General features: G+C 54.3%; 1 protein-coding gene across 4 annotated transcripts in view; it reads right to left on the reverse strand.

Annotated features, from left to right (window-relative positions):
* OSBP2 (oxysterol binding protein 2) overlaps nucleotides 1–15,739 on the reverse strand; it is a 209,277-nt gene that overhangs the window by 33,373 nt on the left and 160,165 nt on the right. For all 4 annotated transcript variants that reach the window (XM_017499574.1, XM_017499573.2, XM_017499572.1 and 1 more), the window contains one exon: nucleotides 694–947. In XM_017499574.1, the coding sequence (XP_017355063.1) occupies nucleotides 694–947 (254 nt within the window). The remainder of the gene's footprint in view (nucleotides 1–693; nucleotides 948–15,739) is intronic.

Below are 15,739 nucleotides of genomic sequence, written 5' to 3' on the forward strand. Positions count from 1 at the left end.
ACGAGATAAAGAAGAGTGAAGCAGGGCCAAGCACGATCCTCCTGCCACCATCGAGAGACCCTCCTGGCTCCCAGTCATAGCCGTGTGGCTTCCAGAGCCGGGGTGAGTGGCTGACTCCTGCGCTGGGCTGCTTAGTTTACAGCAGCAGTTACTCGCTTCATCTACCATCAGGTTGGCACAACCTTGGCAGCCTCAGCTCTGAGGCTCTTCTAGCTCAGGGAGACCTTGACTGCGGCCCCTCACCACACACCCTCCCCTCGTGCATGCCCAGCGTCTGCTCCCTGCATCTGGGGAATGAACCCAGGGAGGAGCCATGGCAGCCACTCAGGGCCAGTGTGGGAGCTGTGTCCCTACTGTAAGGGCAGATCTGACCTGCCAGGCTGGCTAGTCAACCTGGGACCCCGACCTTTCTTATCCAGGCATGAACTAACTGTAGACTGCACCAGAGTCCACACCCAGCTCCAGTTTCCTCCTGACGATTCAGAAGCATGTCCTTGCCCAATGATGGCAGGATGAAGGCGATGACTCAAGAACCTGAAGCTAGCTGGGGGTGCTGGCTCTGGGAAACACCATGGAGACGCAGGAAATGGAACCCTGGCCTTTCAATCAAGCGCCCCTGGTCACCCACTCAGGGATGCCGGGGCCAGAGCCAGGGAGCCCCGTGCCAGGACGATGGTGGGGGCAGGTACTCACATTGATCATAGCATTGGATGTGATGCGGAAGAGGGTGGCCCGCTCGTTGACAGCCTTCAGCTTCTCCCCAGTCTCAGATGGGATCTTGAGGCCGTCCAGCTCATTCAGGGAGCGCTGGAGTGCAGCACCGTGCTTGGCGATGAGGTCATTGCACGTGCTGAGGTCATCTAACTTCAGGGAGAGGTTCTTCAGGGTGTGGTGCAGCTCACTCTTGTCAGCTGGGGTGGCAGCCTCATCATCATCCCCTGAGTCATCTGTGGAAGAAAACAGAGTCGTGACGGTCATCACCAACAGACACGGTACCAAGAGGCCTACACAGCCGGGCCGGGCAGTGCAGGGCAGATAGCACCACTCGAAAAACATCAGTCCCCGAGATGGTGTCCATTCCTGTTCCTGGCCAGGGTGAGGTGCCTGTGCCATCCTGGCCCAGCCTTCCCAAGGGCCCAGCTGAGTCAGTGGGAAGGACTGTAAAGAGAACCCAGCTTGAACAGCAGGGCCAGGACTGGGCTTTGGAAGGGGCAGGCCCGCAGGCACCCACCTGCGTGCAGGGTGCCAGCTTCCTACATTGCGGTGCAGGAAGGATGGTCCATGCTGGGGGGTGAGCTGGAGACTGCTCTGTGGGCACAAAGACCCAAGAATGGAGCCAGGTGCCTTTACTGGCATCACAGGCCTACCCCAAACCAATCAGCCCCTTTCCAGTCAACCTCACTTTGCTCTCTGCTCATGGCCCGTTACCCCCACCACACCAATCTGTGCCCTGTTCCCTGCAAAGGCTCAAGCGCTCCCGTCTGGGCCTTTCCTGCTGCATCCCAACTGCCTGGAACCTTCTCACACCTGCCCCTACCAGAGGTCCTGCCCCACCCACCCCTTGAGGGCCAGCCCAATGCCACCTTCTGTCCAAAGTGCCAAAAGAACCTGGGCAACATGACAAAATGCTGTGTTTGACAAAAAATAGAAAAATTAGCCGGGCATAGTGGCACGTGCCTGTGGTCCCAGCTACCCAGGAAGCTGAGGTGGGAGTATCACCTCAGCCCGGGGAGGTGAAGGCTGCAGTGAGCTGCCATCGTGCCACTGCAGTCCAGCCTGGATGACAGAATGACACCTTGTCTCAAAAAAACGAAAAACAAACCCAAAACCCAAAACATAATAACAGACAAAAACAGTCTGCCCAAAGATCCCATGTCACAGTTGAGGTGCCCCTGTCCCTGCCTTCCCCCATCCCCCTGCAGGAGTGCATTCGTTCTCACTGATGAACACCTGTGTGCAGACATGCTGTGGCCTCTCAGTGGCCTTGTCAGGGTAGGAACAGGATCGTCCCAGGTGACACATGAGGAAATCAAGGCTCTGAGAGGTGAAGTCATGCCCACACAGCCTGGCTGGTCACCCTCTTCCTTCCGGGTTGCTGGGGTCTCCATGAGAGGGGCAGGCTGTGCCCTCTGCTGACTCCCACGGCCCCTCTCACCTCTCTGTCATGCAGCTGCCCAGGGCCCTTGGACCTCCCTTTCCTACCAGCCCAGCCTGTGTCCAGGGTCATGGGGCTGTGGGTGTCTCGGGGGTGGCGCACCACAGCAGGTGGGGCGGGGGCAGCTGACTGGGGGCCCTGCTGCTGTTTAATACCTGGCACAGGACAGCAAGCGGCTGACACCACCCTGTGAGTCCCAGAGCCTGTAGCTGCCAAGGGGTTTCTGAAACACCTTGTTTAGAAAAAATCAGCAAAAAACTTTTTTTAGATGAAGAAAATCTGTAACCCAAGACATAAGATTTTTTTAAAAAAGAATGCATATGGTGAGAGAATGTTTCTTCCCACGGCAGGCAAGTGACGTGGGGGTGGACATGGCTGAGTCACCTTTCTGAGTGCACATGGTGTCCATGACAGGGTCAGGCCAGCCAGCTGCATGGGGCCCAAGCCAAGGGGAGCTGGGAAGAGTGCTCATGGTATACCCTGTTCCCTCTGGCCACAGGGGCCTTGGGGTAGCATACAGCCTGGAGTCAGGGGGCCTCCTGTCACAAGCCAGCCCAACTGCATCCCCCAGATGACAATAAGTTGTTATTCAAATGACCACCTGCCCCTCCCATGGAGGCCCCGGCAGCTGGGAAGGAAGAGGGTGGCCAGCCAGGCAGCCTCAGCATGACTTCAGCTCTCAGAGCCTTGATTTCCTCATCTGTCTCCTGGGGATGGTACGGTCCCTACCCTGGCAAGACTATTGACAGGCCACAGCCGGTATCTGCATATAGCAGCCGAACTGCGGCCCCCAAACATCTGGAGGCCACACAGGCTGAACCAGGGTCTGGGTCATCAGCTCCATCCGCTGTCGCACTGGGCCTCACAGTGGAGGTCGGTAGACAGCGGCTATTCCTCCCTCCCTGCAGGCAAGAAAATGCAGGTTCTGAGAGGCCAAGCCATCAGCTTAGTGCCCAGCTACTGAGGGACAGGGTTGGGATCTGAGTCCACTCTGTCTGCCTGTAAGTCTTCCTCTTTCTGGATCGGCCTTAGAAAGGCCCTAACGGCTGATGTGTACCACATCTTTCTTGGTGCCAGGCCCTGGGTGAGGCGCTGCCTCAGTTAATGCCTGTGACAACCCCGTGAGGTAGATCTAGGGGCAGACAGGTATGTTGAAATTGCCCAGGGCCACAGGCCGAGGGGATTCCTGAGCAGCTGGGTGTCTGGCTTTAGGGCCTGTGCTCTTTGTAAGTTTACTTTTTTGAGCTGGAGTCTCACTCTGTCTCCCAGGCTAGAGCGCAGTGACACAATCTCGGTTCACTGCAACCTCCGCCTCTTGGGTTCAAGTGATTCTCCTGTCTCAGCCTCTCAAATAGCAGGGATTACAGGTGTCTGCCACCACGCCCGGCTAATTTCTGTATTTTTAGTAGAGACTTGGCCTTCACGTTGCTAAACTCCGGCCACACTGAGTCCAGAAGTCTCAGCTCTGGGTAAAGGGGTCCCCTGATGGAGCAGACCCACACTGGAAAGAGATGAAACTTAAGATTAGAGGTGTAAATAAAAACTATTGAATATTACATTCCTCAAATTAGAAAAAAAAGCATTAAATTAGCTTTGCCTTTTTTTTTTTTTTTTCTTTTTTTTTTTTGAGACGGATTCTTGCTCTGTCACCCAGGCTAGAGTACAGTGGCGCAATCTCAGCTCACTGCAACCTCTGTCTCCTGGGTTCAAGCGATTCTCCTGCTTCAGCCTCATGAGTAGCTGGGGTTACAGGCATGTGACATCACGCCTGGCTAATTTTTGTATTTTTAGTAGAGACGGGATTTTACCATGTTGGCCAGGCTGGTCTTGAACTCCTGACCTCAAGTGATCTGCCTGCTTCGGCCTCCCAAAGTGCTGGGATTAAAGGCGTGGACCACTGCACCTGGCCTTTTTTTTTTTTTTTTTTTAAATGAGATGAAGTCTCACTCTGCTGCCTAGGTTGGAGTGCAATGGTTCGATCTTGGCTCACTGCAACCTCCGCCTCCCAGGTTCAAGTGATTCTCCTGCCTCAGCCTTCTGAGTAGCTGGAACTACAGGCACGTGCTACCACACCCAGCTAATTTTTGTGTTTTTAGTAGAGATGGGGTTTCACCATGTTGAACAGGCTGGTCTCAAACTCCTGACCTCAAGTGATCCGCCTATCTTGGCCTCCTACAGTGCTGGGATTACAGGTGTGGGCACCCTGGTTTTCGTGAGACTGTGCAGTGACTTCCAATCAGGGAGTGAGCCCCAACTCTCACCCTGCACAATAAGCCCCCATCACAGGATTTTGGGGAGCACTGCACCTGCCCTGCTGGCCTATAGTTGTCTCTCTCCCTCTCCGAGACTGTCATCCTAGCCAGGAGGAGGGGGGAGGCAGGATGTGTGCATGGGGGAAGTAGGGCTACAAACCCTGTCTCCCCCGCCCATGCCCTCATCCTAGCAAGAGGGCCATGGCTTGGCACGGGGACATCTGGGCTGAATCTATGGGGCAACCAGAGAACAGGAGGTCAGGCAGGGCAGGAACCCACATCCCTACATGGTAGGCCAGGGGCTCAGGCCTCCAAGGACAAAGAGGAGGACAGTGACCCAGGGAATTAAACGAGGGGGCTGATAGAAGAAGGACTCAGAGCTGAAAGGCTCTGGAGGGGAAGCTGCCTCCCTGTCCTTCTGCTTTGCAAGCAGCCAGTCATGTCCCCCAGCTATGCCTCCAAGCAAGGTGGCCAGGGCGATCTTCCTGAACTCTGCCTGCAGGTCCCCAGGACTTGCTCTGGCCAGCTGCCTGTGCACTGCTGTTTCTGGTGCACTTCTAATGTTCAGATCAAACATTCATGGCAAAGCGACTGACCAGGCTCCCAGCAGGTTGCTCTGCCATCTGCAAAGGATGTGGCTTTTAATGCAAGGACATTTGGGCATGGAAGATGGAGAGCTAACTCTGTTCTTCCTCAGAGACATCTTGGGGTGAGAGGGGGCCCATGCCTTCTAGCCTTCTAATGAAAATGACTTCTCTGTGATGGTGGTAGAATGTGGGCTCCAGACAGTGGAGCCCGGAAAGAGCAATTGATGTCAGCCTCTGAGGCAGGCACAGGGCTGGGGAATAAGGTGCAGGCCAGCTCCTGAGACTATGTGGAACAATGACTGTGGGATAAGCACCCCAGCCTATTCACAGATATGACCATCCCCAGAAAAACACCAATTCCTGAAATACCCACTCACGTTCACTAGCTATGCACATACAAGCCGAGGGGTGTAGCGATGGGTCTACTATGAGCCAAGGAATGCCAACGACTGCTAGTAATACCAGAAGCCAAGAGGACAGCATGGGACAGATTCTTCTTTAGAGCCCTCAGAGGAAGCACAGCCCCGCCAATACCTTGGTTTTAGACTTGTGGCCTCCAGAACTGTGAGAGAATGATTTCCTGTCATTTTAAGCCACTTGTTGTGGTAATTTATTATGACAGTCCGAGGAAATTAAGACAATGGCTTGAAACAACACCATTTTTTTTTTTTTTTTTGAGACTGAGTCTCACTCTGTCACCTAGGTTGGAGTGCAGTAGTGTGATCTCAGCTCACTGCAACCTCTGCTTCCTGGGTTCAAGCGATTCTACCACCTCAGCCTCCTGAGTAGCTGGGATTACAGGCATGTGCCACCACACCCAGCTAATTTTTGTAATTTTAGTAGAGATGGGGTTTCGCTATGTTGGCCAGGATGATCTTGAACTCCTGACCTGTGATCTGCCTGCCTCAGCCTCCCAAAGTGCTGGGATTACAGGAATGAGCCACTATGCCCAGCCCAGAACACACATTTATTATCTTATAGCTCTGGAAGTCAGGAGTCCTGAAATCCAGGTGTTGGCAGGGCTGCGTTCACTCGGGAAGCTCCAGGGGAGAAGCTGTTGCTTTGCCTTTTCCAGCTTCTGCAGGCCGCCCTCACTCCTTTGCTCAAGCTGCTTCCTCCATCTTCAAAGCCAGCAAAGCAGCATCTTCTGCTCTCTCTGATCTAGTCATTACGCTGGGCCCACCTGGGTAATCCAGGAGAATCCTCATCTCAAGATTCTTCACTGTATCTGCAACATCCCTTTTGCCATCTAAGGCGATGACTCCACAGGCTCTGGGGTAGGATGTGGACGTCTTTGGGATCCACTGCTTGGCTGTTGCAATGAGTCGCTGTGACCGGGCTGCACACCATGCCACATTCTCACTCTGATCACTATGGTCTGATTTACTGCCTGGGAGTTGACCCTGGACGCTCTCAAGTGGATCACGGAGACTCCTGAGGCACAGAGACCTTTCAATTCCCTCTGTCCTTCCTGCAAAGACTGGCACATATGCCTCCCTGACCAGGCTCTCTGCATGGAGGTGGCAGCTTGGGATGGGGAGGTGGCAGTGCTGGGCCAGGCAGTCCTGCTTCTGACTCCACATGGCCTTGGGTAAGTGTGCTGGTCCTAACACCAGGAATATTGTTGGCAGCTCTGGGAAGGATGGTAACCACCCGGCACATGGCCACTGCAGAGCTGGGACCTCACATGTACCAGGGCCCTAGGCCCCTAGCCCGCCAAGACCTCTGTCACCTTCTACTGACACAGTTCACTTTTGCATATACCTTTTTTTTTTTTTTTTTTGAGATGGAGTATTGCTTGGTCACCCTGGCTGGAGTACAGTGGCACGATCTCAGCTCACTGCAACCTCCACCTCCCAGGTTCATGCAATTTTTCTGCCTCCCAAGTAGGTGGGATTACAGGCATGCACCACAACACCCGGCTAACTTTTGTATTTTTAGTAGAGACGGGATTTCATTAAGTGGGCCAGGCTGGTCTCGAACTCCTGACCTCCAGTGATCCACCCACCTCAGCCTCCCAAAGTGCTGGGATTGTGAGCCACCACACCGGGCCATAACTGTCTTGAGTTTACTTCAAATCATAGAGGCTCAGAACCAGGGGAGCCCCTGCTTGTTTACTGTGTCCCCACATTCCGCTCCCCACTCAGGGCTCTCCTGACCCCTGTAATAGCTGGATCTGAGGCCACAGGGCACCCCCTCAGGGCTGGGACCCCTCTATCGTAGGGAAGCTCCTAGGAAGAAGTGGGTTGTCATGGAAACAGCTAGTGCATGGGAGCCAGGTGGGCTATTTTTAGAAGTGGAGCTTTTTCCTCATCTTTGGAGGAAAACAGATCAAGTTTCTCAATGAGGAAGCCCTGGTGGGGGCAGCTTTTTGAAACTAAGAAACTGAAAGCCTACACAGGCTAGTTATAGATTGCGGGAAGGAGGTGACCGGGTGGTGCTGCAGGGGCAGAGGCCCTGCGGCCACCCCACTGTCACTGCTTGTTTTAGGGAACCTAACTTTGCCCTCACCTGCCCGTGAACTCCTCCAGGGTTAAGGCATGGGATGACCAGCAGGGACCCGTCCCCTCACATGTGTCACTGGAGAGGTGAGCACCCCTGGGGCAGGGTGGAAGGCTGGCACTCACCCCGCTCACTGCACCCACACCCAGTGCTGGGCTGGATGAGTTCTGTGCGAGGTGCTGCTAAGATGCATACTGGCAAGGGACAGGCAGGTGGGGCCTGGGGGGAGTGGGGAGTGGAAGAGCAGGGGCCTGGAGGAGGATGCTGGGAGCACCCGCAGGGTCCTGGGCAGTGAAGGACATTCCGACAGTCCACATCCCGCAAGGCTGGAGCAGCACCCACCAGCATCCCATATCCTCTCTCCTTCCTGGTTTTTCAACCCATCCCAGTGCCGCATGTGGGGACCCTGCACCCTCTGTGCTGACTTGGGCACTTTCCCATTCCTGCGCCCTGCTGCACACCTGCATTGTGGGATTTCTTTCTTTCGTCCTCAGCCAGAGGCCCAGTGTGGTTCACTTCAACGCGCAGTGCCTGCGGCCCCCAGGCTCCCTCTTCTGGGCTCCCAAGCACTGGGCTGGTTCACCAGCCTCTGGTTAACTGGAGTCACATTTGGGGTGTCCAGATATTTAAAAGAATGTGATGTAATCCCAGCACTCTGGGCGGCTGAGGCAGGTGAATCACCTGAGATCAGGAGTTTGAGATCAGCCTGGCCAACATGGTGAAACCCCGTGTCTACTAAAAATACAAAAAATTAGCTGGGTGTGGTGGTGGGCACCTGTAATCCCAGCTACTGGAGAGGCTGAGGCAGGAGAATCACTAGAACCTGAGAGGCGGAGGGTGCAGCGAGCGGAGATGGCACCACCACACTCCAGCCTGGGCGACAGAGGACAAGGCTCAGAACTTGCTCATCTGCATGTCCATAGACCAGGCAGGGCCCTGCGGGGAACAAAGGAAGAGAAGCCTTGCCCTGCTCCCTACTCCCCAGAGCAGGCGTGTCTGCATCAGTGCAGTGTGGGGGCTGCGGTGCTGGGGGCCTGATATCCACTGTCAGTCACCGGCAGGATACCCTTGGACCAGCGGACCTCTCTCAGGTTCACAGCGTGATTAATGGAGACGGGCACTGCCATCCCTCCCCTCTCAGCAGAGCTAAGTTCAAATATGCACGACTGCGAGCGGGCAAGGCCTAGTCCCTGAGCCCTGGCAACTTTCCAGCCCATGACCTCATCCTCCAGCGGTCACTGCTCTCTGGGGCTCCCCTCACCGGGCTCCAGACCCCACGGCGCGGCGCTCATTCCATTCTGAGCGCTACCGACTTTAAGCAGGGCGCGCATCCTATTCTGTTAGTCTGGCTATGCAGAGACACTCCACCCCCGAGTGGGGGCTCTGAGGAGAAACAGCCCGGCGGTGTTGCTTTCAGTACTGCGGGGGCGCTGCACCCTAGCCAGAATACAGCCATTCCCAGCCCGTGTGGTTGGCCCCTCCCACATTCAATTACAGCAGTTTTGCTGACTTTGATTTAGATTTGGGGAGGGCTGTTAAGCTGCCAGAGCCCGATCACAGAATCCAATTAGCCAGATGCTGATAACAGAAAGGCAATGGATGGGAGACCGGGGGATATCAAGTGACGTCACCGTGTTTGAGCATGAACAGCCCAGTTGCTGGGTGACTGCCTCCTCTGCACTTCCAGCTGTTGGGTGGTTTCCACATGTTACAGGGTATTTTCCAAGTGTCACCCCAAGAAGAGGAAAGGGCAGCATGGAGAGTTAGGAGCCTAACCAACACCTTAAGGCTGCTGATTTTTTTTTTTTTTGCACTGGAGTCTCACACTGTTGTCCCGGCTGGAGTGCAATCTTGGCTCCCCTCAACCTCCACCTCCTAGGTTCAAGCAATTCTCCTGCCTCAGCCTCCTGAGTAGCTGGGATTACAGGTGCCTGCCGCCATGCTCGGCTAATTTTTTGTGTTTTTAGTAGAGACGGGGTTTTACTATGTTGGCCAGGCTGGTCTTGAACGCCTGACCTTGTGATCAACCTGCCTCAGCCTCCCAGAGTGCTGGGATTACAGGTGTGAACCACCGCGTCTGGCCTTTTTTTTTCCCTTTGAGACAGAGTCTCACTCTCACCCAGGCTGCAGTGCAGTGGTTCGATCTTAGCTCACTGTAATCTCTGCCTCCTGGGTTCAAGCAATCCTCCTGCCTCAGCCTCCTGAGTAGCTGGGATTACAGGCATGTGCCACCATGCCCAGCTAATTTTTGTATTTTTAATAGAGACAGGATTTCACCAGGTTGGCCAGGCTGGTCTCAAACTCTTGACCTCAGGTGATCTGTCTGCCTTGGCCTCCCAAAGTGCTGGGATTACAGACGTGAGCCACTGCACCTGGCCTGCTGATCTTTACCAACAGCCTAGTGGCACCTGGCACCCCCATGGCCCTGGAGGTCAAGAGACCACAGCAGCTTGTTAGGCCAGGGGCTGTGGGACCACGTAGTCCCCTGCCCAGCCCTGCCTACTGATACCCTCCAACCTGGCCTAGAGGGGGCAGGCGGGAGGTGGAAGCCTGCCTTGGAGTGGCACCAGAGGAGGACCTCCCTCCCTCCAGGCTATAGCTGCCAACACTCTATCCATTCAGGCAATGGAGAAGGAGAGCCTGAGAGGTCTTCTATGAGCTTCCGAAAGAACAGGGAGTTTCTGGCCACTGACACAGGAGGGTCATACGGGAGCCACTGGGTGAGAGCTGGGTAGATGACTTCAGGTTGCGGGTGGGGCTCTGAGAAAGCTTCTAGAAGGAGGTAGCAGCTTGACAGCTGGTGCAGGATGGTGAAACTTGGTGGTGGGTGGCATGGGAGGATGCCGCTCCAGGGAGAGGAAAGAGCAGGAGCCCCAGGACAGAGGTGGAATGGGCCACCGCTTGGAGCCTGAGCCCCCCTGAAGCAGCAAGTAGGAGACGGAAGCGGTGAGGGAGCAGCGAGCGCCCCCGAGGCACCGCCAGTCCTTCCTGACTGGGGAACCCAGAAGGAGACAGATCTGCCTCACCCAAAGGGGGCCCTATAGGGATTCTGCAACATAAGGGATCATTAATTAAAGACCCCTGGGTAACTGGACAAGCGACACCACTCCCCTACAGGAGGCAGACAGCTAAAGACTCTGAGAAGCTCAACTCGAGGACGCTGGAAGGCACGTCAGGATCTAATCTGATGGAAAATCAGATAATAATAAATAATAAATCCCAAACTCTGGCAGGCAGATGGAAAACCCAAAGCAGAGCGCCAGTGTCGTCTCGGTTCTCTCCGCAGGCCCATCTGCCCTCGTCTCCTGCTGCAGCGAGAGCTAAGTGTACCTGTGGCGCCGCAGGAAGCTTGGGGACCACATCTGGGAGACGTGTGCAGGGCTTCTGCCCTACCAGGGACACCTGTTAACAAGGCCAGGGTGGGGCCTGTGGGATGCGGCACCAGGCCTGCCATATAAATATCAGGCTTTGCTTCCATTTCATGGGAGCTGCAGCAGCAGAAACCCTATCAATAAACTTCAATCTGTAGGCTGGTGTCTGTGGTGTCTTCTCGGGGGAATCACTTCCCTATACCCCTGGGCCGGCTAGAGAGATCGACAAGCACACATCTTGGAGGACAAAGAAACTCCCCTTCTTCCCTCTCACTGGGGGAGCCAGGGCATGTAGTCAAAGCCACGAACCAAAACAGGGGGTGAACAATAGAGGCATATGTGCCAAGCCAGGGCGCCTCCTCACTTGGAAGAGGGCTGTGACCTAGAGCTGCACACATCCCTCAGCTGTCCTAGGGAAGATGGACAGCGCTGGGCAGCCAGGCCCACTCCAGGGAAGTCACACAGGCGCAGAAATGGAGCACAAGATAGAGGTGCCTGCCTCAGTTATGGCATCCGGTGTGATGCTAAAGACGGCCTGCTGCCCACAGCTTCTTCCAGCCGGCAGAGCACCCAGCCCACCCACAGCCTCCACCCCACCAGGGTTTCCACAGAGTTGTCTTGAAGGAATGAGGTGCCTGCCCTAGATCCAGCTCTGCAGTGGGCTGACTCCCTCCAGCGCCGTCCTGGTTTCCGTCTCACCCCAAGGTGGAGAGGTGGCTGCCCAGGACTTCCACAGGGCTGTTCTCGAGCCCAGCCTGGCGGATGCATGAAGGACAGTCCCCATGCCAGCTGGGCTCAGGAAGCTGTCCATGGGGCTGCAGCCTCCTTCTCCGCTTCCCCCCTGAGCCCTGTGTGACAGCACAGAAGGGACCCAGAGCTGAAGCACTCAGGCTCCCTCTCCCTCCTCTGATCCCCTGCCATTAAGACCAGGGACCCACCTGCATCTCAGCAAGGCCCTAGTCTCCCAGGTTGGTGGGTTTCTAGACAAGAGCCTCCTCCAGGGCTCTCTCTAAACCCCAACCCACTCATCTGCCTGCCCACCACCTGCTCTGAGACACAACCAGAAACTCCTGCCTGCAGGCTCAACCTCCTGGGTGATGGGACTGCCTGGTAACTTGGAGGAGGGAAGGATATCAGTATTTTTTTTTTTTTTTTTTGAGACAGAGTATTGCTCTGTCACCAAGCTGGAGTGCAGTGGCGTAATCTTGGCTCACTGCAACTTCAGCCTCCCAAGTTCAAGCGATTCTCCTGCTTCAGCCTCCTGAGTAGCTGGGATTACAGGCATGTGCCACCACGCCCATCTAATTTTTGTTTTTTAGTATAGATGGGGTTTCACAGTGTTGGCCAGGATGGTCTTGATCTTTTGACCTTGTGATCCACCTGCCTCAGCCTCCTAAAGTGCCGAGATTACAGGCAAGAGCCACCACGCCCGGCCTGTTTTTTTTTTTTTTTTTTTTTTTTTTTAAACTAATCAGCTGAATTTAAGATTCAAGCATCAATATCATAAGAAAGCTTCTCTAGGAGGCTTTAGTGCTGTAGCCAAGGTAAGCAGCACTGGGTTAGATGCCACCTCAGGTCCTGCCAGCTTTAACATCCCATAATAGCACGTTCCATCTCCATCCTTTGTTCCATATTTATCCCTCATAGGCCCGGGTGCTGCCTCCCAGCTCTGCAGATGAGGAAAGCAAGGCCGAGAGTGGCTGGCATGGTGGCCAGGCATCCTGCCTCCCCAGTAACCAAAGGAGAGGAAAAAAGCTCTCTTAGTGTCCTGATATCTCAGAAAATGAAACTTTCCTTTGTTCCACATCGAAGTCTAGCCTTTGTCCACATAGCACTAATTCAGTTTGGTGTTTTGTCATCCGGCCCATCACACTTTTCCCAGTCTCTAGGATTTGGTTCCCTGTTAGCGGCGGCCCCATATCCCGCCAGGTTATAGGCCATGGCCTCCCATAGCACCCGCTCTTTGGCCTGTGTAAGGCGGCCTTTTGTCTGCCCTCGCTGACACGTGGAGAGCTGCTACCCTTGGTCCAAATCCCAGCGCAGCTCCTCTGAAACCACTGGCCCTCCCAAGGAGCTTGCCACAGGGCCTGGGGCCTAGCTTCTCCCAGCCAGTCACCAGAAGACCTGGTCACTCTGCTGATGACTGTGGGGTCAGCGATCCCTGACCAGTGAGGGACTTTAGTGGACAAGGAAGAGACCCACCTATGTGAGCATCTCCCTTGACACAATGCAAACACCTGTCTTGAGGCCGGAGCAAGAGGGACTGTTCTAAAGTAAGGATGTGGCGGCCCACGCTGGAGAAGTCACTGATCTCGGATGGCGCCAGGACTGTTGAGCAGGTCACTGGAAACTACTGGATGACACTTTCCTGGCCTGGAGACAGCCATGGTGGCTTCTCCTTGGAAATCATCTGATGCCCCGGTTATCACACTAAAGTGTTTTCCACATGCGGCTGCCTCTAGGTATCAGTGTTGGAGCGCAAGCTGAGACACGGGCCCTGGTGGGGAAAGGGTTCCACCACCAGGAGCCATGGGGCCCCGAAGGGGCAGGGACTGCATCTGCCTGGTTTATTTGCACATCCTGGAGCTGAGAGCATGGGATATGCTAAATAGGAACCTGATGGATGAATGGATGGAAAATATCAGAATGGAAAAGGTTTTTGTTTTTTTTTTGTTTTTTTCTTTAAATTGAGATAGAGTCTTGCTTTTGTCGCCCAGGCTGAAGTGCAGTGGTGCGATCTTGGCTCACTGCAAACTCCATCTCCTGGGTTCAAGCAAGTCTCCTGCCGCAGCCTCCCGAGTAGCTAGGATTACAGGCACCTGCCACCATACCTGGCTAAATTTTCTACTTTTAATAGAGACAGGTTTTTCCATGTTGGCCAGGTTGGTCTTGAACTCCTGACCTCAGGTGATCCAGTGCCTCAGCCTCCCAAAGTGCTGGGATTACAGGCGTGAGCCACTGCATCTGGCCGAGAAAGCATTTTGTAAAGTGTAAGGCAGTGTGCAGGTATGTGTCATGAAGAGGACTGGGGTGCCGTGGGGTTAGGAGAGTCCAGGTTTTGTTTTCCTTTCTGCTGTCCCTGCCTCTTGAGCTAATGAAGGAATAAAACCGAAGTGAATCACAACCTGAGTATCTTGTGGTCCTCCCTATGATTGGTCCCCCTTGGCCAGGCCTAGCTGTGCAGTGCCTGCAAAGATCCTCTCTTCCACCTGGCACACTTTCTCTGGGCACCCTCCCGCCTCTTCTGGCTGCAGTGTGGTGGGCAGGTGCTCCAGGAGGCCATTCAGCAACATTTACGGACAGGCTGGGTTGGGCCGGGTTCTGTGGGGAGCAAGGAAGAGACCCACAGTGCCTGCCGAGGGGAAACCTCATACTCCACACAGGCAGATTTGTGTCTTAAATGAATAGGGATGAGGGGCCTCCTTATTTTAATTACCCAAGTAAGAGATGCCTTTCCCTTTCATGACTCAAGCAGACCTGGGAGCCCCATCTTATTTCTCACCCCATGGTCCCGCAGTTATTACTTCACATCTTAACCTTCAGTCTTCATCTGTAAAATGGGTTCATGCCTGTAAAGTGCTTAACACGATGGCTGGCCTGCAATGAGGAGGCTACAAGCATCAACCATTATTGCTTGGCTATAAAATGGATCTGTGTTCAAGCCAGAAAACTAAAAATGCTCTGTAGAGAAAAGCGAAGTACAAAGTGGCAAAGAAACAATCTCCAGTGATTCTCCCCAAGATGACCTCAGCCAACCTGTCCCATGCTGGTCGCGACTGTTTCCTGCCCACTCAAACGTGCTGCATCGAACGGGGTCCTCAGCTCAGAGCGTCCATCTATCCACCAATAGGCTGTGTACCTTCACACAGGTGCCCTCCCCCGGGCCTCAGGGTTTGCTCCTGTAAAAGAGGAGCCCCCAGGCGACAAGCCCACATTTCTCTGCAAGCAAGGCCCCAGCTGCTAACACAAGCACTAGCCCTCCTGGCCCACCACTGCCTCCCTCATCCCACCTCCTCCATCCACAGGCCTGCTGGACTGAGGGTGGGCGGTCACCCCCCTCGCGTAGAGGGTCACTGCCGGGAAGGCTGCTGCAGTCACTACTGTGGGCTGGCAGCTTCCGAGACGTGGCTTGCTGAGAAGCCATCCATGCAGTTTTTGCAAAGGAGAAAAATCAATCTCAAAATAATGAGGCCCCAGAAAAGTCCACATTCAGGAAGGAAGTTCCTTAAGAGAAGCTTGGCCAAAGACAGATGAGGTGGGACTTAAGGCAGCCCGAGAAGGAGAAATGAAGAACGTCACCCCCGCCTGACATCCCCTTGCTCGGACCACCTCCGTGCCCTGAGGAGAAGGATGCTGCCTCCTAAGGAGCCAGTAGGCTTCATTCTCTGGTTCTTGGCAGTTAACATTTCTTACTATAAATTCATAAACCATTTTTTATTCTCTAAAGAAATGAGAAATTCCAATATGTGATGGTATTTTTCAAACACCTAAAGGTGAATAATTGTTCCTTAAAAATGAATGACTCTTGGCTGGGTAGTTCACGCCTGTAATCCTAGCACTTTGGGAGGCCAAGGCAGGTGGATCACTTGAGGTCAGGAGTCTGAGACTAGCCTGATCAACATGGCGAAACCCCATCTCTATTAAAAATGCAAAAATTAGCCAGGCATGATGGCATGTACCTGTAGTCCCAGCTACTCGGGAGGGTGAGGCAGGAGAATTGCTTGAACCCAGGAGGTGGAGGTTGCAGTGAGCTGACATCATGTCATTGCACTCCAACCTGGGCTACAAAGCAAGACCCAGAAGAAAGAAGAAAAAAGAAAGAAGAAGAAGAGGAGGAAGAGGAAGAAGAAAAGAAGGAGGGGGAGAAGGAGG

This window comes from Cebus imitator, unplaced genomic scaffold (genome assembly GCF_001604975.1).
Source record: "Cebus imitator isolate Cc_AM_T3 unplaced genomic scaffold, Cebus_imitator-1.0 Scaffold258, whole genome shotgun sequence".
In the NCBI taxonomy this organism is placed as follows: Eukaryota; Metazoa; Chordata; class Mammalia; order Primates; family Cebidae; genus Cebus; species Cebus imitator.